Here is a 23,261-nt window from a genome sequence, read left to right as displayed (position 1 = left end):
GGAGAGAAAGAGAAAAAAAAGTGGCAAGGACGCGTCAAAAGAAGACACAGGACACCACTACACGGTGGTGGCGGCACAGGCGACGTCGGCATTGCGTAAATGACGCAGGACTGCCGGCGCTGCGTCGTAAGCTCTCGTACACACGGCGCATTCGTCTCTCTCTTTCTTTCTCTCTCTGTCTCTCTCTCCGTCGAGTGTCGCGTCGCCAGTTTTCTCCGGAATCGAGTCGCGCGCGCGTCCGTTGACTGGAAAATAAATCTCGCGCTCAAGAACATACGGAAGCTGCTGGCGTGACTCTCGCTTCATTATCTTACTCGCTGCTGCTGGCTTGGCACCCGATGATGCTCTCTAGCACGAGAAAGATGCACGAGAAAACTGCCAGTACCGCCGAGACGTATATATACCTATACCTGTACGCAATCGAGCGACGGTAAATTTCGATTTGACAGTCGTGTATAAATATAAAATAAAGGGACAAAAGACTGGAATTTCTGCGGAAAAATAAAAGGACGTCTCTGTTGTGAGCGAGGCTGGAATTTCGCAGCGAACCGTTAGCGAAGCGAGCTTTGTTATATCCCCCTCTCTGTACTTTCGTCTTTACTTACGCCGATCTTATATAGTCTTGCTTTTATTATTATTTGTTTTTTTTTAATCGACTAATTGAATACGCCATATATATTATATCGATGGAAAATGTAATCGCACGAATGGCATTCGTTCCAGAAGCCGAAGAACGTGGTGCGAAAACGAGGCAGCTCCGGCAGCAGCGGGACCAACGCCAACGGCAGACTGCCCCGGGCGCTCTCCCAGAAGGCCCTCAACCTCATAGGCAGCGGCTCCTCGAGTCCGCTCATGGGCAGTAGCCCCAGCGACGCGTTGGCCGCGCAGAAGGTCGCCGCCAACACGAGGCCAAAGTCGTCCTCGCCACGGAGCTTCCTCCTCGAGACGCCGGTGACGTTCACGACGGGCGTGCAGTCGCAGGACCGCCACATGTTTCTCTTCACGGACCTGCTGTTGATCGGCAAGTCGCGGGGCAACAACAGCTACAAGCTCAAGCAGGCCGTGCGCATGAGCGAGCTCTGGCTCACGGTCAATCACATCGACGAGGTGGCCGAGACCAACAAGTCCCAGGAGACGAGCTTCGTGCTGGGCTGGCCCACCACCAACGTCGTCGCGACTTTTACGTGAGTTTGCCCATCTTCTTCTTACTTTTTTTTTTATCGTTCCTCTTTTGCCCAATATAATAACTTGAGTTAACTCGTAAAATTTGTGTTTCGACACAGGACCGCGGCGGGTCGGGATCTCTGGTGGAACAAGTTGACCGAACTCGTGCGCAAGGAGAGTACCAAAGAGCCAAAGCAGACCAATATCCAAGTGGTCTACCACGACACGGAGAACAACACCGAATACGTGAGTAGTACTTTAGAGCTCCTATAAAAGCGAATTGCGAAGCTTCGAAAGCAAAATAAACTAAACTGGGCATCTATGTTGTTCAGTGCAAGAAAATCGCGGTAAACTCGGAGGACACGGCGGCCCACTGCCTGAACGAGGCCCAGCGACTGCTCGACCTGCAGGGGCCCTTCCAGCTGTGGGCGCGCACCTGCCACGAGGAGGCGCCCTATCCGCTCGTCGGCCACGAGCGGCCCTTCGCCATCAAGCTGTCGAATCTCCGGCACATACTGTCGAGCGAGGAGGGCTTCGACCTCGAGCACTGCAACAAGAGCGGCCACGACACCTGCCACTTCATCCTCCGGCCCGTGCTCAAGTCGCCGGCCAAGAAGAACAAGTCCAAGATCAGCGGCCTGCTGCGCCGCTCGCTGTCCCTCAATCCCTCGGTGTTCGGCGTCAATCTGTCGCGCCTCGACGAGAACGGCCTGCCCAAGCCGGTGCTCGTCATGCTGCAGCAGCTCTTCGCCAAGGGCCCCTTCACCCAGGGCATCTTCCGCAAGTCCGCCAACGTGAGGATAGTCCGCGAGCTGCGCGACCAGATCGAGTCGACGGGCGACACGAGCTCCCTCGAGGAGGCACCCGTGATCGCGGTGGCGGCTCTCCTCAAGGACTTTTTGAGGTCGCTGCCCGATCCGCTGCTCACCTCCCACCTCTTTCCCCTCTGGATGGCCAGTCTCGAGGCCCCCGATCCCTTACAGACTATCAAAAGGTACGTGAATCCATAACGCTTCTCACTCTCGACTCGTCGCCACTTTTCTGAAATTTAACGCATACCGTTTCTTTTTTTTTTGCAGCATACTGGACCGACTGCCCAAGGCCAACTACAGTCTCCTGTCGCACCTGGTCTGCGTGCTGCACCACATAGCCAGGCGGGCCAAGCACAATCTCATGTGCGCGAGCAACCTCGGCGTCTGCTGCGGCCCGAGTCTGCTCTGGTCGCCGAGCCCGACGGTCAACCAGAGCCGAGCCATACCCACCCTCACGGAGATGCTCATACGCAACTGCGAGCTGCTCTTCGGCGAGGGCGTCGTCCAGCTGCTGGGCGAGGAGCGCAGCGACAGCGGCGCCGAGGAGAGCACCGACAGCCTACACTGTGAGTTAACTCCATTTCCACTCGATCCCCCCGGTTTCTGCCGATCCCCAGAGGGACGAAACGACCGATCTTGGCAACTAATTAGCTTTTCTTGCAGCAGGTGGGCTTTCGCTCGACAGCCTCGATCTGACGGAGCCGCCGCGCAAGGACCACATGTCGCTGTCGCGCGACTCCGGCCTCACGCTGTCCGACTGCCAGCTCTTCATACCCGAATCGCCGGTCGGCTCCGAGGACTCCACCGTCAACGCCTCGAGCTCGAGCTACGAGAAATCGCCCCTGTCCAAGGACCTCGACAAGCCCGCCTCCATAGTCGCGGTCGGCAACAAGACCTACGTGAGAGTTTACCAGAATCAGTGGGAGGACAGGTACACGACGAGTAGCGCGCAGCTCTTGCAGAATGGCCTGACCGGCGAGCACCCGAGCCCCAATCCAAATTTCCAGAGACAGGATTGGCTGAGGGTGCATCTCAAGCGGGCGCCCAGAACCAAACACGAGCACGAGCAGCAACAGCAACAGCAACAACAGCAGCAGCAGCAGCAGCAACAGCAACGCAAGGAGGACCTGTACTATCATCGACAGTCGGACAACAAAGAGCACATGGAAAATCGCAAAGAAATCTATGTGAAAGCCAGCGACAAGAACGAAGCCGACACGTCGCTGACGACCAATTGCAACGACGGAAACGTCACCTACGAGCAAATCAAGAAGGACCGATTCGGCGGAGAGTTCAAAAAGGTCAAGTCCGAAATCTACGTGAACAGAGAGTCGCCGAATTCGAGCAACGACAGCTACCGCGCCGACGCCAAATTCAAAAAGGTCCGCAGCGAGCTGTACATCAACAAGGAGAGCACGAGATCCGAGCGCTACGAGTTCTACTCGTCCGTCAAGCCCGACAACAGTATTTACGGCAATCGAGACATGATCAGCGACATGTACGGCTCTCGAGACATTTACACGTTCAAACAGGCGGAGGCCATCGACGTCTACGACGAGGAGGACGCGGAGGAGAGCAACGGCTCGTCGCACGAGGCGTCCTGGACGGAGACGCCGCCGCCGCCACCGCCACTGCCGCCGCGGCTGCGTCATCTGCCCCCCGTACACATGAACTTCGAGGACAGACACAAAATAGCCTCGAGGTCGAGATCTCTGCCACCGCCGCCACCGTATCGTCCACCGCCCCAGCCCAGAGTACCAGTCGCAAGCCGACACGCCACCCGATACTCCCGATCGATCGTCGACGACGAGAGCTACGTCTGAGCAAGATCGAGAGACGCCGGTGGAAATCAATCCAGTTCTGCTCAACTCGTTCGCTCTCTCTCACCGTTGACACAAACACAAAGGTCACGAATTCTGACCAAATCCTAGTCGAAATATCTTAACACGATAAAAGAAGACAGACGGAATTGCCAAGTAGCAGCCAGCTTCGTTCACGAACGAATCGACTTTGTACGTCTGTCTCGATCGCCAAGCGCGCTTTTTTCTCCAAACACGTAACGTGCGATTGTTCACGATTGCAGGAATAAGCCTTTTGTTGTTGTTCTTGTTAATTTACACGAGTTGATGTACTTGCGACGTTAAATATTATTAATTTTTTTGTTATGCAGTGATTCAGGGTGCTTCCATATTGCGATAGAACAAAATCTAATGGCTTTGTATAAAGAGTTGTTCAATATATTATATTAATTATTAAAATTATACTCGTAAGAAGTGTGAATTTTTATAATGAGTGTGTTTGTGTGTTAAATGGCTGAATCGATCTGAGAGATTGAAAAAGAAAATGTTTACTGTTATTATTTTAATATTTCCCTGATTAAGTACACACATTAATGCATTTTTCTCCCGATTATGATTATGCGTTTGTACAGAATATGACGTACGACTGCTTTTGATTGAGTTGAGAAAACCATGTGAGACTTTGAAGGGCCGTTAATGTACATTGTAAATATTTGCGACCGATTGCAATGCTCTGCAATTAATGACCAAATTGTTAAAAAGTTACTTTGCAGCAACAGTCATTTTTTCAATTGGCTGCAATATTTTTCCCTAACGACCTTTCATTGTACTCAACAGTGTGAGTAAAACACGATTAACATATATTGATGAATGATTCGTAGCGATACCGAAGATTTTTTTTTTTAATAAAAATTTACGAAGACAATCGCTCATCTAACTCGAAAAATGTCAATTATGCTCATTTTGGCTACTCGAATGCATCGATTTATGCATTTGCATTGATCATCTTTATAACGAATCTTCGCGCAAAAAAACATTACGATGTAACATTAACTCATTTGATTTTTACGTATTACGTAGATTACTAATTAAATACTTTTCTAGACTTAAAAAAATGTCACATGAATATATGACCTTATGAATGTAAGTTTGTAAGTCAGACAAATCATCTCTTAGAATTAAATATATTTTATGTTAAATATATAAAAAAATTAATTTACGGTTAACTATTTGAATGAAAACATTTTGTAAATATTATCTTTTATATCGTTGAATTTGTAAACGTGAAACTACACATCGTTATACAACGCAAATAAATATCTATACATAATTAAAATTATATGACAATACTATCAAAAATATAAATATATTTCTTATTTTATACACACGATTACTCGTGGTTTTTATTCCTATCTTATTACTTTCAGTACTTGATTATTTAACTGAAAAAATATCAATTTCTCGAGTGATGCCAAAAATACCTCTACTGAAAAAATTCAAGATAAAATATTATATACTAACGTAGTGAACTGTAATGAAAAGAAAAAAAATGTTAAATTACTATCGATTTTGTTGAGCCAGCGGTGCTTTTTTCTGAATTTTTTAACATTCTTTTAACGTTTCATTAGAGAGATGAATAACCCTAATGGAATATCACTTGATTAATTTCCAATAGAAAATCAAAAAATTATTTCAAGTTATAAGGGAAAAATTATTATTTAAGCAATGTCGCTTCTGAACGTTAGAAATTTTAACATTTTTTTCGTGTCGCAAGGTCCTTTTAGCGTTTTATCAACAAATTTAAGAATGTTAGAAACAATTAATTGAAATCTACTTGCTTAACAATTTTCTCAACCATCCCACACACTCATTTGTGCACACATCACAGAATTCGAAATTGTCCAAATTCCCGCCAATGAGCATGCGTAGTTTGCATGTGACGCAGAAGCAGAGAAGTGGCCTCGAGGAGTGGTTCGTTGGAGTCTTCGACATCATCAGGCCGCAAGTGCGATTAACCTAAAATTTCTTTTTGTAGTGTGAAAACATCCTTTCAACATGGTAAGAGAAAAAAATGTGAAAATTATAGTGATAGAGAATTGAAGATAGGAAATTTATCGTAGAATAAGTCAAATGTGTGATATAAGTATTTTAGTCACTGATTGCGGCTGAAAATTTTTTAACTTTGTTTTTAAAGACAAGTGCAAATCTCGGCATCCAGAAAACACGTGTAGACACTATTTAGTTTAGATACTATTGCTACTGAAAGTTTCAATTTTGTTAATAAAAAGGAGTGAAAATCTCGTTTTGCAGAACCCTCGGGATGCATTCTAGTGACGTTAATTATCTAATCGCCATATAACTTTATCATACTTAAAAGCTGAAAAAAAAAATCATTTTTTTATTATTTTTATTAATAAAACACATTTCTATTTTTTGTTAGGTGAAAGTCAGATGTGCCGACCTTCGCAAGAAGGACAAGAAAGAGCTCCTGAAGGGAGTTGCTGAGCTCCAGACGGAGCTGATGAACTTGAGAGTAGCTAAGGTTACTGGGGGAGCCGCCAGCAAAATTGCAAGGATGTAAGCATACTCTAATCTTTTCATATTATTAATAACATCCTAATTGTTATGTAGATCAGCACTTACGCCACTTTTTTTATTTATAGCCGTGATGTAAGGAAGGCTATCGCTCGCACATACATTGTTATGAATCAGAAGCAGAAGGAAAACCTTCGCTTATTATTCAAAAACAAGAAATACAAGCCTCTTGACTTGAGACCAAAGAAGACAAGGGCTATCCGCAGGCAGTTGACCCCACATCAAGCTAGCCGCAAAACAATGAAAGAGATTCGCAAGAACTCTGCTTTCCCAAAAAGAAATTATGCTTTGAAAATCTAAGTTAAATAAACGTTGAAATTTACTTTTTTTGAGTTGATTACATTTGCAACCTCCAACCTGTTATTTTATCTATGGATAGAGCTTGAAAAAAAATTAGTAATCAGGTATAATGTTTATTAAGATTTTTTTAATGTTTGTTTTTGCCACAATAACTTTCATTTTTTTAAAAGTACTCATAGGTTTTTAAATACTTTTTATTGCAGTACTATTAACAAATAGATTTTAAAACATGATTTATTTAAAAAAAATTAAAATTTCCATTTTCATTATTATAGTGTATCGATTCTCTAGTGACAAATCAGTATAAAACTTAGCTGTTGTGCTATTTAATTCTGGATGCTATAATTAAATTGTATATTTGTAAAAAGGAAGTGATGAATCAATAATGGCAATAAAGAAAGGGTGCTTTCTGTGTATACATAGAGATTAGAGGAACTTGGTATATTGAAACATGTCAACTAATTGGAAATTTTAAAGCAAGTTGATACACTTGCAATTTGACAAGTGACTATTTTTTTATACTCATATGAATCGCTTTATAGCCAATGAATTTTCATAACGTGTGGTAAGTCAGTAGAAAAGATTTAATTGAAAATATCATTTTGGAATTTGCGAGAAAACGAGGATACATCGAAAAGGAGAAGATGAAAAAGAGATGAATCAATGGCAATACAAAAAACGGTATTTTCAGAAAGGTACATTAAAAAATTCCGAATCCGACTCTCCTCCATTATTAGCAATCGTATAAAGCAAGCCTATAACGCCTGCAAATAGACAACCGATTATCCTCTCACGCGTCAGCGGCGAGTCGCGTTCCACCAAATGAATTGTCTCCTCGCACGCGGGGCAAGTCGTAACCGAAAGAGCCGTAATTTGAAATAGGATTTGGTGTAAGGGCTCGCGCAAGCTCGGTGTTGCGAAAGACGGAAAGTCGAGCGAGCTTGCGCAGAAGAGATACTCGCGAGACAGAAAGGAGCGACGGAACTAGCAGCAGCCGCATCGAGCTCGTCGTCCGTGTGACGCGCCGTGGCAGTGTGCTCGTGGGGGTGGTGGTGGTGTCGGTGTGAGTGCGGCCAACGCTAAAAGCCAAAGCTAAAGCTCGGCCGAGAGCTGCTGCTGCGAGTTGCGTCGTTTATATGCGCGATCGCGTGCGTACGCCTGCGAACGTGTGTTATATATAGGATCGTTATCGACGCGCGAGCAGTGGCAGCTGTACACGGCAGTAGTGGCAGCGCAGATAGTAGTAGGCACCACCTGTGTGCCTCGCGCTAGCTTTTAACCCGCAGCACATCACGAGAGCGAGAGAGAGAGAACTTGGCCAGTCGACGCCAGCAGCAGTAGCAGCAGCAGCAGCAGTGCCAGAGCTTTTTTCTTTCCTCCCGAGTGCGCTGCCGTGTTCGTCGCTTCTCCATTGCTCTTGGTCTACTGGTGTCGACGATAGAAGTGTGGGTGCGCGCGGGCGAGTACCTAGCCTCGAGTTTATTATTTATTTTTTTTTCTTCTACTGCTGCTGTCGAGTGCGTCGAGTTTGTCGCTCGCATCTGTTGATCGAGTCCAGCTATAACCAGTGCAAAAGCTCGAACACGACTCCAAGGATACACAACAAATCGTCGCATGGGCAGTCGATCTAAAATGTTGCTTCGTCCCCGCCGCGATGTGGCCGAACGAAGACATTGAAGGGTCAGCCTTCGAACTCGAGCTCAAGGTGTAAGTATAGCGCCGCAAGTCGACAACACGTCGATCGAGCCGCACGGATTGATCGTTTTAATCGTACGCTAATTGTTCGAATCATACGACAATCGTAATGGCAAATCTACAGCTAAATGGCAGTTACTTCGTTAGCAGTAGGAGCTCTCTGTGCACGATGAGTTAATGTATATAGCCACCCGCGCCCGCGCACAACGGCGCCTGCACCACTGCCTCGCGTCTCGATCGTCGCCTACTCGGCTCTCTCTCTCTCACTCTTACTCGAGCTTTCAGCGCCAGTAGTCGAGCTGTTTATCGCGTACTGTATATAGCACTGCACACGCGTACGGGCGTATACACGACGGATTGCGGAGTTGCGTGCGGCCCTCGTTGCGTATACGTGTCCTTCTTTCTCTTTGGTTCTCTATGGGCAAGTCAATCGGCGAAAGCTCGTTTAAATGAGACTTTTATCGAGCTATATCGATGCATCGATGGGTAAAAAAAAGTCCGCGAATTCGCGCGGAGGCTCGAGCGACGTTATATGCACCTGTATACAGGTGCAGCTGGGTGTCATGAATGGAGCCCCCCGATGTATGAATGGGAACGTGGCAAGGGATCTCCGTTCGATTACACCCGCCGCCGCGTCCGCTTATATCTTCGAGCTTGCGTTCGTTGAATTACTTTAACATCGCCATATATCCCATTCTTTAACATCGAATAATCGACTGGCTCTCTTTTGACGTTTTGCGAGTGAAAATCGCCGAGTAAGTGCGGCGGCCTCGATCAGTCGCGCGGCATTAAACTTTCAGCGCCGAGCTATTATAGATTTGTCCCGCAGCTGACACATCACCTATCATGCATCGGTCTTTCTCTCTCTCTTGCGCGGCTCTTTTCGCGACTCGAGCTTCCGTAATAATCATCCGCTCGCAGACTTCGAGCACTCGAGCTTACATAACTGCGAATTCTCTCAAGATGTATAATAGCCGCGTATCGATCGCCGCCAGCCAGCAAAACGACTAAAACACGAGTAAAAGAGCAAGAAGCAAACGAGCTTTTAGCTATCTATCTATGTGTGCTTATATGGACAGTCGGTCGATATTTTCTTCTCGATTTGCCATTTGTGTGTCACGTGTGTCGTACGTTAGATAGGGCGTATGCCGTAGTAAAAGACACGCACGTGTGCCTGCCTCGATGTAATTACGAGAAAGGAAAAAGGGTTGTTATCGGGCCTTGACTCGAGCCCCGAGTATCACTTGTCGCGTATCGCTATTACTGTCGCTATAGCGAAGGGGGTACATATGTAATATCGTCCGAAAATACACTCGGCGTGTTTGTACTTTTAATATATTATATTACAATTCCTCGTCAATATAGCGGTGTCTTTTTGTTTCCTTTTAAATACCGTCGTGACGCAAGTGAATTAAAGCCGCGCGCCGCCGATAGCTACCTATGCACCCACACGTTGTAGCGCGTGCGAAGGTCAAGCCGCCGCTAACTGACCAACTGCACGTGCAACGCGACACACAAGCACTGCACATACACGGATGCATCGCGAGCTTTTCTCCGGGCTTTAATCTCGTCCAGTAGCTAGCTAGTCGGCCGTCGAGTCGGATGCTTGGACGCGCTCCGACGATGACGCTCCAAAAAGCCAAAGTATCTTACCGCCGCTCGATGATCGTGTGCGTCCGCAGGAAAGGCAGCGAGATCCAGAAGCTGAACGTGATCGAGACTCTGCCGCAACTGCTGAGCGAGGATGTGCAGCTGTGCGTCAATCACGTGCTGCCCAAGATCCAGCAGCTGCTGCCGGGCGCCGCGGCCGAGATCCACGTGGCGGCCTCGCTCATCTTCCGCCAGATCCTCGATCAGCGATTATGCAGCCATGCCTTCTTCGCCGAGCACTTGTTGCCGATCGTGCTCGGCTCTCTCGACAGTCGCGAGCCAAGTGCGTCATTTATATATAACGAAGCGATCTTTTCTCTCCCCTTCCCGCTAACGAAGCTAATAATAATTCTGTTTGGCAGATATCGCCAACGCCTGGCTGGAGACGACCCTCGACGCGATCGAGGCCCTGCCGCTGGAGCACTTCAAGCGCAAAGTGCTGCCGATCGCCCAGGCCGGGGCCCAGTCGTCGCAGAGCGTCAACACGCGGATGACCTCGTGCCAACTGCTGGGCAAGCTCGCCACCCGCCTCGATCCGGCCTCGTAAGTATACACCGTGTTCCGCAATTCAAGGCCAATTGCGATCAGGCTCGTCCAAAACAATTCGTTCGTTCGTGTCCCCGCAGGCTCAGGGACGAAATCCTGCCTGCCGTGCAGTCGCTATGCCGAGACACGAACAACGACGTGCGGGCCTGCATGTGTCTGCAGCTGCATCTGCTGGTCAAGGGCCTGAGCAACGAGGACTCGTCCAAGCTGCTCTCCCTCGTCATCGAGATGGTCAACGACGAGCAGAGCAACGTGAAGCTGGCGGCCGTCCGTACCGTGGGCGAGATCGTCTTTCTGCTGCCCTCCGACACCATCAAGGACATCATTCTGCCGCTGGTCAAGCTCACCTGCGAGAAGGCCGTCAAGCCCGACAATCCGCTGCTCTGCGTCATCGCCAAGGAGTTTGGCAAGTTTGCCCTGGGTCTCGAGCGTGAGTCTTACACGATGCTATACTTACTTTTTAAATTGGTCCCGTTTATAATTATCAACGTCATACCCGGTTGCAGCCCACATAACGGCGGCGGACAAGGCCTGGTTCCTCAAGTACTACATGCAGCTGGCGCAGATGCAGTCGGACCCCGCGAAGCCCCCGAACCTGCTGAACGACCGACTGCTGGACTGCCGACGCAGCTGCGCCTGGAACATACCCGCCATGTTCTTGTTCGCGAGCGGTTCGGGGGCCGAGGGCAGCGGTGCCGGGGCGGCCATCCTCGTGCCGACCTTTCGCCAGCTGGCCTACGACTCGCACTTCCTGGTGCGTCGCTCGATCGGCCTGGGCTTCCACGAGGTCGTCAAGATCCTCGGCGCCAAGTGCGGCCTCGTGCGCAACGAGCTGCTGCGCCTGCTCAAGGACGATAGGGAGGAGGTGCTCGAGGGCCTGCTCGAGCACCTGGACGAGAGCCTGGAGCAGCTGCAGCAGCACCAGCTCATTGGGAGCGAGTCGAGCGAGATGCACACGATCGAGCTGGGCAAGTCGCTGCTCAAGTGCGAGGCCGAGCTGTCGCTGTCGAAACGCTGGCGGCTCTCCGTGGGCCTGTTCAGCCAGCTCGAGCGGATCGGGCCCAAGTACCTGTCGAGCGACTTTTGCTACAGCTACCTCGTGCCGGTCTGCTTCAAGCGCATCCTGCACTCGAGGCCTCAGCCCGTGCGGCTGGCGGCGGGCCGCACACTGCTGCAGCTGCTGCGCTACAATCTCAAGTCGCAGTACCGCGCGGAGATACGCAGCCAGCTGAGGCGCGAGCTCTGCAAGTCCAGCCACTGCTACGTGCGCATGAACTACATACACACGATGCTGCAGGCCGCCAAGCTCTTCTCGGCGAGCTACTTCAAGGAGCACTTTTGCGCGGATCTGCTGTCGCTGGCCGACGACCCGGTGCCCAACGTGCGCATGAAGCTCGTCACGCTGCTGCCCCAGATCAAGGCCATGCTGAGGCTGCCCCAGGACAAGAAGCTGCTGGCCGGCCTCGAGGCTGTGGTGGCCAAGCTGCTCAACGCCGAGAAGTGCCGCGACGTCAATTGCGCCCTCATGGAGGCCATGCGACACATGGAGCAGATTCAGCTGCGCGCCGACAATCAGAGCGTGAGTTTTTTTTTTGTCTTCTTCAGCTTAACCTGTGTAAAAAAAATTTGAAAGTAAAAAGGATTTCAAAACTTGATGTTTCAGTATGTTTTGAAAAGTTCAGAAATGGAAATTGCAACGTCGCAATCACCTACATTTTTAAAACATTTCCGAACATTTTTTAAAATATTCTAAACTTTTCCTAAGTTTCTAAAAAATTAAAAAAATTTGAATAATCAATTGGATTTTTATTCAGTCTCTATAAAATTAGTTCGGATTACAACATATTTGTTCTCCGCAGCTTCATAAAAAAACATATTTGTTATATCGCACTTGTACAATACAATTTTTTTAATTTTTTAGAAACTTAGGAAAAGTTTAGAATATTTTAAAGAATGTTCGGAAATGTTTTAAAAATGTAGGTGATTGCCACGTTGCAATTCCCATTTCTGAACTTTTCAAAACATACCGAAACATCAAGTTTTAAAAACTTTTTTACTGACAAATTTTTTTTACGCGGAATTACTTTTGGCGCGTTGATTTTGACTCGGCCGGCGGCTCTGCCCCCCCACTGCCTCGTCGATGAGTCGGCACGCGATTTAAAAAAAGAAAAAAGCAGCTCGCTATGGTAGTGGTAGGAGGGGGGCTAGCAGTCAAATTATTCGAAAATATAATTCTTTCTATTGAGAAAGAGACGCGAGTAGTGACAGTCTGGTTATAGCCGACGCGCGTAGTGTGTGGTGCAAGCTCGTCTCTAGTATAACGATAATGGTAATGGTTTTCGACCAATTGAAAGCCCTTTTGAGGCTGCTCATGGAGATATTTTTCATCCTGATGCAGATGCTGATGCACAAGTACGACCCGGAGGACGCCAAGAAGTACGAGGAGGAGAAGCGGCTCGAGGCCATGATCGACATGAGCAATCCGGCCCTCATGGAGACTCTCATGAAGAAGCCATCGTTGCTCGGTGAGTATTCTCTAATATTTCTGCTCTAAAATTTCGTTGACTCATCGCGACGTTTTTAATTGCTTCTACGACGTTCGTCGATGCCGCTTATGTAGCGGGCAGCAAACGATCGGCCAACGTGTCGAGCGAAGGCGGCGGCGGCGGCGGCCCCCTGGCCGTGAACCAGCGAGCGTCCATCATCGCCGGCAACAACAAGGCCAACCAGCTGCAGCAGCAGCACGACTCGGCCCTCAAATCGGCTTCGAGCGCACAGCCAACGACGACTCGTTCGGGCAGGCCGCCGCTCGTCAGACGTAAGTATATTGCGGCGCGGGTTTAGTCGCACGGGGGGAATACAGATCGCTCCATTGACTTTCGAGCAAAGATTCGCGTTTGTTCACAGAGAACGCCCTGAGGAGTAGCCGCGACTCTTCGAGCGACTCCACGGCCAGAGCCACGTAAGTTTATTTTTTATTTACTCGGTATACCTTGTTTCGCGAGTAATTTTTCGCCAGTGAACGCGCTACGCTTTATTTTCGCACTGTATTTATCTGCGAGCTATGATTTTTGTAGACTCGCAAAAATACATATCGTGGCGAGTCCATTTTTAACAATTTAAAACTTTAACTTTAGCTGCACACAGATGCGCAAAAAATAGTCTTGCCCCGAGAAGAGTTGAGTGTAGCGCGTTCAGCATTGAAAACTTATTTATTTTACGTTACAAGCTCAATGTTCGTAGTATAGCTCGTTGTTGTAACATAGCTCATGAGCTTACTCGCACATTCATCACCTTGCTTAACTCTAATTGATTCACGCAATAGCACGCCTTTACTTGGACAAATCCACTACTCATATTAAATGCTTACTCGAGTGTTGTGAATGCCACTTTGTATCGTATAATCATATAGAAATAATCATAGTTGCAGCTGCGTACTTATTTACGGGTCGCGCGAATGTCATTACATCGTCGACCCATAAATGTGCACGAAACTCCTCGAGCTCTCGAGCTCGTCCCGCACGCGCGGCTATCCAAGAGCAGTCCAGAGTAGCCGCAGTCTCTAGCGCATGTTTTCCCAGAGCCTCGCAACCCGCCGGCACGATCACTCACTCGCCAAGTCACGCTCACTCCGTATAGTTCATGCGTCCATATAAAGAAGCCTGCACCGCCCATACGAGAGAAGCATGTGCACGAGGGGTAAAAATTTCGAGTGAAACGACAGCCAATGATATAAAATTGATTCACGCAGCACGTCCAACAACGAGAACTGGCCGAGACTCGCCGGTCAGCAGTCGCAGTCGCAGCAGCAGCAGACGGCCAGCAGCAACTGGGAGCGGGGCCAGCGCTCGAACAGCCCGTCCTCGGCCGGCTCGGCCTACGACTACCAGCCCCAGAAGGTCCAGTGCAGCTGTTACGAGCTGTCGGAGCGGCCCTCCTACGCCAGTCGCTCCTTCGTTCCGTCGTCGGCCTCGAGCAGCTACCACTCGCAGTCCTCGATCGACGCCTCGTCCTCGTCCTCGTCCCAGCAGCAACAACAGCAACAGCAGCAGCAGCACTGCTCCTGCCTCAACGGATCCAACTACCTCAGAACGACGAATCTCTTCGGGAGCAATAAACAGCAGCAGCAACAACACGATTACGGCAGATCGTCGTACCTGTCGCGGGTCTCGGACGCGACCAACTGGCAGCATCAGCTCGACTACCCGAGCAGTCGCAGCGGCAGCAGCAGCTTCAGCAGCGGCAAATACGCCATGGCCGAGCTGCACTCGCACTACAATCCGCACTGGGCCTTCAGCTCGATGCCCGAGATGCCGCTGGTCGACGACGAGTTCATGGTCGACGCCGGCATACGCATACCCTCGCAGCTGGCCACGGCCCAGGCCAGCGCCAAGATACCCAACCTCCAGGACATCATTTATCGCAACAATCGGCTAAGCGGCGACCGGATGATACGTCGCAGCGTCACGGCCTTCCCCCAGAGCAGCTCCAGCAGTGCCAGCAGTAGCAGCAGCAGCAGCCGCCAAGAACCAAGCAGCGAAGCCAAGAGTAGCAGCGCCACCGGCAAGGCCTTCGGCTTCGGCGCGGCCAAGCGCTTCTCCATCGACTACGAGGAGAGCACCAAGCCGTCGAGCTCCGCCGTCGGTGCCGCCGACCAATTGGGGGGCCTCGGCTCGAACGGCCGATCCTCCTCGTCGACGCGCTACGACGAGTCCGGCCGGGGCTCCTCCAAGGCCAGCAGCCTCGACGCCAGATCCAAGAGCGACAAGGCCCGCGACCGCCGGCACACCGTCAACTACACCATCAAGCTGCCCAGCCCCAAGGAGCTCAGCAAGCTCAAGTTCAAGCGCTACAACGAGATGCCCGAGTTCGGCAGCAGTGGCGGCAGCAGCGGTCACGCCTCCTCGGCGGTAGCGGGGGCCGCCGGGGGAAACGGCCGAGCCCTGCGCCGCCTGGCCACCCTCGACATCAATCACAACCAGGGCAACCTCAGCAAGATACCCGTGCGCAGCTTGCAGGGCGGCAGCAGGACTGCCCCGGTGACGCGCACCTCCAGCCCCATCCGCCTCGAGTCGGACCTCTTCGCCAAGGTCATAGTGTCGAGCTCGTACGGGGGCTCCGGTGGAGCAGCCTCCTCCTCGTCGACGTCCTCGTCCTCGGGCGCGGCCGGGGAGGCGGCGGCATTCGTCGCGAGCTCGCAGGACCGCAGGCTGCGCAGGTTCCGCTCGAGCGACGAGGAGGTCGAGAAGCTCTGCGACAAGTTCTGACAGCAGAAGTAGCACCAGCCGTCGTCGTCGGCCAAGGGTGACTGAACTCGCCGCTCTGTGTTCGCAAGCTCCTCCGACACATATCTCTCTCATCTCGATACCGTATACACGTGTATCCGTGCGAATCTCGGGACAAGATTTTTTTACACTGCGACCTGACCTATGCGAGCGTTTTCGGAAACACGATCGAGCGATTTTGCTATATTTACAAGTTTTATTAACGGGAACATTGCTGGCACGTATACTCGTGCTGCTGCTGCTGCTAGTTCGATTTACGCGCATGCAGTCGTGTCGTTCCTTTTTTTTTTTCAACAAAAACGTCAAAAAGCACGTGGATAATATTATTATTTAGCAGCGATGATTTTGACTATCGTTTTTCTCTCGTTTCTTTGTTGTTATACATATTATAACGTATCGTGGCTTTCGTAGCCGAGAGCGCTGAAAAGCTCGAGTACTAGCCGATGATGTCTATCTAACTCTCCGCACACTCGAGCTCGAGCTTTTTCGCCTGCAAAAAGATCGCACGCATCTGTCTCTCTTTCTGCTGCGTCGTGACTCGTGCGAGGGAGAAGAAAACAAACGATTGCGAGATATCTTTTGTGTGTCTCTCTCTCTCTATTGTGCCTGAAAATCGTCGTTGTTTTTAGTAAGGAGAAAAGTTGTGTACATCGTATAAATAATTTATTATATCTATAGCTGAGCAGATATAGACGTTTGTCGTTCCAGAACTATAAATAAATGAAAAAATAAAAATATGTATAACGTAGGATTCGATGACGATGCATTTTTACGATACGTGCGTACGACGTACTTTTTTTCTGGCGTTCGGAAAGCTACATTGATCCAAGCGCTGAGCAAAAGAGCGAGAAAAAGAGTAAAAAGAAGTACAGAAAAAACAAAATTGTTCCGACCTGTGATTGTTTGTTATTAGTGCGTTATTTTCGACAACTCGCAGGGTATATTTGTTTAAAAATAACCAATGTGTCAAATCTCATTGCGGGCATTGTAATATCGTTTGAGCAGTGTAATTCGATTTTCCACATTTTTCTCAACTTTTTCAATGCGAATGGCCCAAGTTACGCTGTTTTTTCATATGTATTTAAGAAAAAGCTCTCGAAGCTGGCCTGCGTTAAATAATGTCAAGCTACTGTGCGACGAAAGCTGCGCTGCGGGCTTTTCATCGAGGAAGACTGTTAGATAGTTTGGTAAAGTGCTGGTTTTACACTATAAATAAGTAAATTTTCAGAATTTCCAATTAAGACTTGTATAAAGCAACATATGTATAGTTATACACAACGCGTTTTTCTGTATAAAAAAAAGTATAAGAATCGAAGAATGAATGTTTGCTGCGCGAACGAGTAAATCATGGCAAAATAAAAGAGGCCAGATAGAGGTAATTTGATATTTTCCAATGATAGGATGATCAAATGTAGTGAAAATCATTTTGCTAGACGAAAATTAATTGTATTACAGAAATATAAAAAAAAGTATAAATATATACAACACTTAGTACTACATAAACATACACGCATACATGTATAAACAATAAGCTGTGCTTGTTCGTGTGAGACATAGAATTTAATAATAATACTCACTTAGTTGTTAACTTATTCAGCGGTTGCATTTTCACCTTGTAATGTTCTGTTATTGTACCTAAAGTTTAAAAGCGACGCAGAGAGTCGCGTGTGTCTGTATTGTGTGACTCAACGAATAAACTCGATGTTCGAGATTTTGAAAATAACTTTACCGACGAAGAAAAAAAAACACAAATCGAAGCCACTGTTGTATGCGTGGATCGCAGGCTTATCATACGTAGATATATACCAAAAAAGCTATATGTATAACGATATTGGTTTTTGACGGAGCGCTACGAATAATTTTACGTTTGATATGTATACTTCGCTAACACCAATTTGCTATGCGACGAAAAAATTTACCAAAGATGTTTAACACAAACAACACTTTAAATGCGATATATTAACAAGTTTAAATGTTGTTTTTGCTCCGCGTATGATTTTTTTCTGTGTGCTTTTGCAGAATCGTGCGAGCGCGTAGAGAGGTTTCTTTCAAAGAAAAAAGACGTGTACTGTCAAGCAAATACGAACTCTTTTGCCTCTATCACCTGGCAAAAAACCGACCATTTATTAAGAGAAGACAAACCTGGCTGGGCTGGGTGCAGCTAATTCACCGGCAGTGCACAGCACAATAAGAGATAGTTGTGTTTAAATATCTTTCGTCTTTGTTGAAACGATTTATTTTGAAAAAACACTTACGAGTACTTTTTATTATTTTTATATACTGCATACAACTCTTCAATACTCCTGTACTATATGGGCGACGTTCTTTTTTCAGCTATAGCTCATACGTGCATAATCTCTAAATTGAAATTTCAAAAAGTTTGCCTTGAAAGAAGCAATGGTTAGATTCTCTAATGTGATGTCTAGCGTTGCATTTAGTTACACACGACGGTTGTTATTTTTATAAGAAAAAAAAACTGCGGAGAAGATTAAGCTGGTACATAAATTATAAAATAGGCATTCAAGAAGTGCAAATATACGATTGTATAGTGTATTTATAGCGAAACTTTTCGCTGTAGCTTCGATAAATAAAAATTATACGATCGCTTCCAAATTAAAATTAGAGCAATGCACATAATACACGAAAGAAAAATAAAAATCTGTCTTAGAAAGAAAAATAACTAAATAAAATAGGGAATATAGAAGTACACACGCATTTTTTTGCTTAAATCTTCGGATCGATGCTCTCGTTTGCGCAAATAAAAATAAAAAATAAAAATATAATAATCGTGTAATCTAGAGAAAAGATTTACATATACATACGACGATGACGACGACGAAGATGACGGAAAATTATAAATGTATACGTTGAACTTTGCACGCGTGCAAGTGCATGTGCTATATGCATATTAAACGTGCACTGCACCTGCAAAGTCGTATGCTTTGAATACTGCGCTTTATTTTTATATAGATCTACAACAAGATTATGTATATAAGGGTACGGTTAAGAATTTAAATTGAAAATGTATTAATAGAAATTATTCTGTGCCAGATTATAAGGGAGAAAAAAATCTATTAGAAACAGAAAAAATTGAAACTGCAACATTGTACATGCTACGTAACGATGTATCAACGAGAAAATGACATTCTTCTTGAAGCGATGAAAAAAAACTCATTTTTAATCGTAATAAAAAAACAACAAAAACAATAATAATTATAATGATAAATAAATAATAATATATATAAAAATAAGCTCATTGATGGAGCCTGTCGATGAAATCTATATATACACATACGAAAAAAGTATAAGTTCAGTTAATCACTGGATGGCCTGTCACTTATAAATATATACACATTGTTTGAACGCCTCTTTGCGTGGATGGGTAAATGAATGCTATTTATTTCATTCTCTGATCTTGAAAACTTATAAATCAGAACTACGTACATAATAAATTATTTTCATTCATTAAGAAAAAGTGCTATGTTATTTTAATAATTTCCCTCCTCGAGTAAAGAAAAAGACAACAGGTAAGATTTTTTCATAATCTTTATTCAACTACTGTTTCCAATTAAGACTTGAGATACTACAGTTTGCGTATAATTTTTCAAGTTACTTATTATATATGTTACATGATAATTGTATATTTTAAATATATTTATTTGCTCATTTTTCTTCATCTTTTCGTATCGTAATAGAAAAACTTAGAATTTATGTGAATTAGTTATGCCTCATCTATGTAATGAGTTTTTTCTTTGCTCTAAAAATGACTTGGATTTTGACCTCGTACCAAAAAAAATCGAGGTACTCGCGGTAGACCGTATTTTTGTGCCTTTTTTAAAAGTCTTGGTTTTTGCTTTAAAAGTTCAAGTTTCCTTATTCTTCGTATATGTTTTACATTTATTTATAAGATTAAGTGCGTTGTAACACTTGGCCCGGTTATTGAATATAAGCTCCATTTTTTAGACAGACTTATTAGTTAATATGATTCGTTTTTTCTTCGTTAATTACTTTAAAATGTTTTTTGTGACAATAGTCATCTGTTTTTTTGTTTTATCGATTTGACAATAGAAAAATCTTTCGAAAATAAGCAATATTAAAACGCTGGTTTTCGCAAGTCTTACATTAATACGTTATATACTATTAATACTTTTATTCCTGTTAAGTCTGCGCTCTTTGAAATTTCAAATTTATCTTCGTTTTCGAGTGAAACGTCGCGCAACGAACGAAACGATCACGAGTAAAACACACAAAGAAGTTTTCTAATAAGATTTAACTCGTATCCTCTCCAGTCAACAGTCTCACGCAACCACACCTATAAATTTATTTTTACATAAAATTAATGTTCCAACTTTGCTTTGCTAATAAAAATTTATAAATGGCACGACCTAACTGACACTCAACACTGACGAGTTTTACATTTTTCATAGCAAAGTTAGAAATATCGAGTGCAATTTAAAACAGTGTGTCGCATACATGTTCTACGAGCACAACAATGAACATCGATAAATAGATGATTATGAACAAAGTATTCAAAAGTGAAACTGTTTTTCATACGTCTCAGTCGTGTCGATGAAAAAATACTAAATCTCAAGTATTTCGACGATGAGAACAAATAATGCTGCAGTTCGCATTATGACGCACGGGCAAGCGTAAAAACTGAAAAATTTAAAATATGCCTTTCACGAACCCATCAAGTTTCCGTTTCGAGTTCAATGAATTTCCGTAGAATCTACCGAGAGGCAAAACTTTTGCTTGAACTTTTACGAAGAAGAGAGGAAGTTCGAATAGATGAATATTCTTTGGCACCTTTCTCAGCTTCCCTACTACCCGTACACTAGTTTTACTGGTATAATAAAACTTTTCTTTTTTTAAGCGAGACTTTGGCCATGGTCTCTGTCTCTTCTTGAATGGATAGAATAAACGCTTCAGTCGAAGAGCTATTGATTACAAATCGAACTGCGTATTAATTCTTTCACTTCTTTTTTAGGTACACGCGATTACAATCGATATGTTTTGAAAACTCTTTTAACGTTTTAAAAGTACTTTGCAATGTTTCTCTTTTTTTTCTATTCGTTTTTTAGGCTTGCAAAAAAATTCTTTGTCGTTCAGGTACGTGCACACGTATGCAATACGTTTAAATACTCATACGCAATGAATATGATATTCAAAGTCTTAATAAAGTCAATATTCGAGAGAATTAGGTATGAGAAAGCCTGATCAAGAGAGGTAATAAAAAAGCACGTAAGTCTATATAACATTATTGTGTCAATAAAAGTACTCTTTGTTTTTTTCAGCCATAATTAAAAGTATCATTATAAACTAATTAAAATACAACGATTCAAATAAAAACGTAATAACTATTTCGGTAAATGTACAAAACTTAAAAAATAAATGTAAAAGCCAAATCTTACATAACCCGTTTCGGGCCAAACGGACAAAATTTTAGTTATTTTTTCACTCACTGTAAACTATGTGAAAAAATTATGTGGGAAATATCAGAATAGTCATAACCGACGTAAAATTTTATGAACTTTTCGAATCTGGCGTCAGAATTGTCAAAAAAGTTGATGTGTAAAAGTTATGAACAATTAAACAATAATTAACAATAATAACAATAAAGTTTTTTTCCTAGGCGCTTGGTTGACATATAAAAAAATTGACTACGTTCATATACGGTTTTTTTCTACGAAGTGCCATTTTCGTGTCCGCCATGTTAAATTTCGACATCGTAACTATTGGACTTTTAAGTCTACACCCCATGGACGCAAAAAAAACGTGTTAGACCTATAGAGCAAGTCTGTTTCGACTCGAAAATTCGGATCAAATCAAATTTTTTTTCAAAAAATCGTGTTTTTTATTGTTTAATTGTTCATAACTTTTACACATCAACTTTTTTGACAATTCTGACGCCGGATTCGAAAAGTTCATAAAATTTTACGTCGGTTATGGCTATCCTGATCTTTCTCACATAATTTTTTCACAGAGTTTACAGCGAATGAAAAAATAACAAAAATTTCGTCCGTTTGGCCCGAAACGGGTTAAGTAGAAATGCCAATTTTTTAAGTACTACGAAAGTGCATTTGAAAAAATCTGTACAAAAAAAAGCTTAATTGATAACACAGCACAGCCTATATGAAACGAACGAGGTCGAAGCACAAGCATTATATTTACGAGTGAAAAGGTAAAAGACTGGAAAAGGGAATTTTAAAGACTGCTTTATATTTTCGCTTATACAGAATACAACGCGCTCGCGCATTTGTTCGAGTTGCACAAAGGAAAAAATGCACTAGAAGCCCATTGGCGTGTGAAAATATTGCTAACGAGCTCGAGACTTTTTGCGCCGCCTAAACAAATCGTTTAAAAGGCCCAAAAACAATCTCGTACAGTACATGGCGAGAGACATTAATCTCTCGAGTACGTCACAGAGCTCGCCCGGAATTGTGTATGTGTGTGTGTGTGCGCGCGCAAGTGTGCATAATTAGGCTCCCACTGAATAGGTATTTAATGTCTAGATGAAAAAAGCTTTGAAACACCGAGATAAAACCGCTAAGGAGCTAGCGTATGATGCGTGTACAATATTATAAGAATATGGACACGGGTGCTCAGCGATGCGTTAAAATCTAAAAATCGACTTTTGCGTCGACTTGAACAATCCTCGCATGTAATAATATAAATATTCCTATGATACATAATAATGCGATTCATTGTACAAAGATATATATCTTAAATACACATTCGCGCCAGTTGTCACTCGCATTCAGCCTACTGTACTCTACACTCTATACGTATACATTAACATTCGCCCGATCGTTCGATTCATAAAAGTGCGGGCTGCTCTCGACTAGTTTTCGACTTGATCGATCGATCCACCTCACTGAGATTTCGTGCGGTAGATCGTCGTCGCTTATAATTTAAAAAGTCCTCTGTCTCCGTTGCCTTGCCCTTCTGTTCTAATCTCTATACATACATGGATATAATTATATTTGCCACCCGCATACCGAAAATTCACTCAAGCCATGATATAAATCTTCGTCTATCTGTCGTGCCATCAGCAGACCCGACGTACTGGGAACACAGGCAGATTTTAAATTGTATAAAAAAAAATTTACAGCGCTGCAATTATAGGCCATTTGTTGAATTGATTCGTTCTGTAAATACCACGTGTAATATATACGCGTGCATACATTCGCAGGAAACTTTGACCGGAACTCAATTCCCATATTGTTGAATTTACATTCATGCGCGCAGGCAATAAAATTTTCAATCAACATTATCATCCCGTATTATCTATTTTTATACCTCGACAAGTATTATATATTTATAAATTTATGTTTAATTTACATTGAACGTGATTTTGCTGAGACGCAACGATTCGATATCTAATTTATCTCTCTTATACTCTCCTCGTTCTCTAT

General features: G+C 44.9%; 3 protein-coding genes across 7 annotated transcripts in view; all 3 read left to right on the top strand.

Moving 5' to 3' along the window:
* LOC106656724 (rho GTPase-activating protein 20-like) overlaps positions 1–5,160 on the top strand; it is a 106,039-nt gene extending 100,879 nt beyond the window's left edge. For 2 of the 4 annotated variants that reach the window (XM_023463216.1, XM_014377845.2), the window contains 5 exons: positions 724–1,184; positions 1,284–1,410; positions 1,497–2,158; positions 2,244–2,542; positions 2,640–5,160. In XM_023463216.1, the coding sequence (XP_023318984.1) occupies positions 724–1,184; positions 1,284–1,410; positions 1,497–2,158; positions 2,244–2,542; positions 2,640–3,799 (2,709 nt within the window). In that variant the 3' untranslated portion in view covers positions 3,800–5,160. The remainder of the gene's footprint in view (positions 1–723; positions 1,185–1,283; positions 1,411–1,496; positions 2,159–2,243; positions 2,543–2,639) is intronic. The other 2 variants (XM_023463222.1, XM_023463220.1) reach the window with 2 other exon arrangements.
* Positions 5,161–5,721: 561 nt separating this feature from the next.
* Positions 5,722–6,692, top strand: LOC106656658 (60S ribosomal protein L35-like). Its single transcript, XM_014377731.1, has 3 exons — positions 5,722–5,833; positions 6,216–6,352; positions 6,439–6,692. The coding sequence occupies exons 1-3, from the start codon at positions 5,831–5,833 to the stop codon at positions 6,668–6,670; spliced, it is 372 nt and encodes a 123-aa protein (XP_014233217.1). The 5' UTR covers positions 5,722–5,830; the 3' UTR covers positions 6,671–6,692.
* Positions 6,693–7,839: 1,147 nt separating this feature from the next.
* On the top strand, positions 7,840–19,315 carry LOC106656727 (serine/threonine-protein phosphatase 4 regulatory subunit 4-like). Of its 2 annotated transcripts, none has more exons than XM_014377850.2 (9): positions 7,840–8,377; positions 10,048–10,298; positions 10,378–10,558; positions 10,642–10,991; positions 11,068–12,140; positions 12,960–13,086; positions 13,182–13,379; positions 13,469–13,523; positions 14,313–19,315. In XM_014377850.2, exons 1-9 carry the CDS (start codon positions 8,325–8,327, stop codon positions 15,826–15,828), a joined length of 3,804 nt encoding a protein of 1,267 aa, XP_014233336.1. In that variant the 5' UTR covers positions 7,840–8,324; the 3' UTR covers positions 15,829–19,315. The 2 variants fall into 2 exon arrangements, with proteins under 2 accessions (XP_014233336.1, XP_014233335.1); XM_014377849.2 differs by having other exon boundaries at positions 13,451–13,523.
* The last annotated feature ends 3,946 nt before the right edge of the window (positions 19,316–23,261 follow it).

This window comes from Trichogramma pretiosum, unplaced genomic scaffold, assembly GCF_000599845.2.
Source record: "Trichogramma pretiosum strain Unisexual culture from Peru unplaced genomic scaffold, Tpre_2.0 scaffold41, whole genome shotgun sequence".
Taxonomy (NCBI): Eukaryota; Metazoa; Arthropoda; class Insecta; order Hymenoptera; family Trichogrammatidae; genus Trichogramma; species Trichogramma pretiosum.
The sequence above is the reverse complement of the archived record's forward strand: the minus strand, read 5'-3'. Positions and strand labels throughout refer to the sequence as shown.

What these genes read in the sequence shown, in the direction of transcription:
- LOC106656658 (XM_014377731.1), top strand. An exon ending in GCCAGCAAAATTGCAAGGAT is followed by an intron (nt 6,353 to 6,438) that starts GTAAGCATACTC and finishes TTTTATTTATAG; the next exon opens with CCGTGATGTAAGGAAGGCTA.
- LOC106656727 (XM_014377849.2), top strand. Translation starts at nt 8,325, where the DNA reads ATGTGGCCGAACGAAGACATTGAAGGGTCAGCCTTCGAACTCGAGCTC. An exon ending in TCTCGACAGTCGCGAGCCAA is followed by an intron (nt 10,299 to 10,377) that starts GTGCGTCATTTA and finishes TCTGTTTGGCAG; the next exon opens with ATATCGCCAACGCCTGGCTG. An exon ending in CAGGCCGCCGCTCGTCAGAC is followed by an intron (nt 13,380 to 13,450) that starts GTAAGTATATTG and finishes TTTCGAGCAAAG; the next exon opens with ATTCGCGTTTGTTCACAGAG.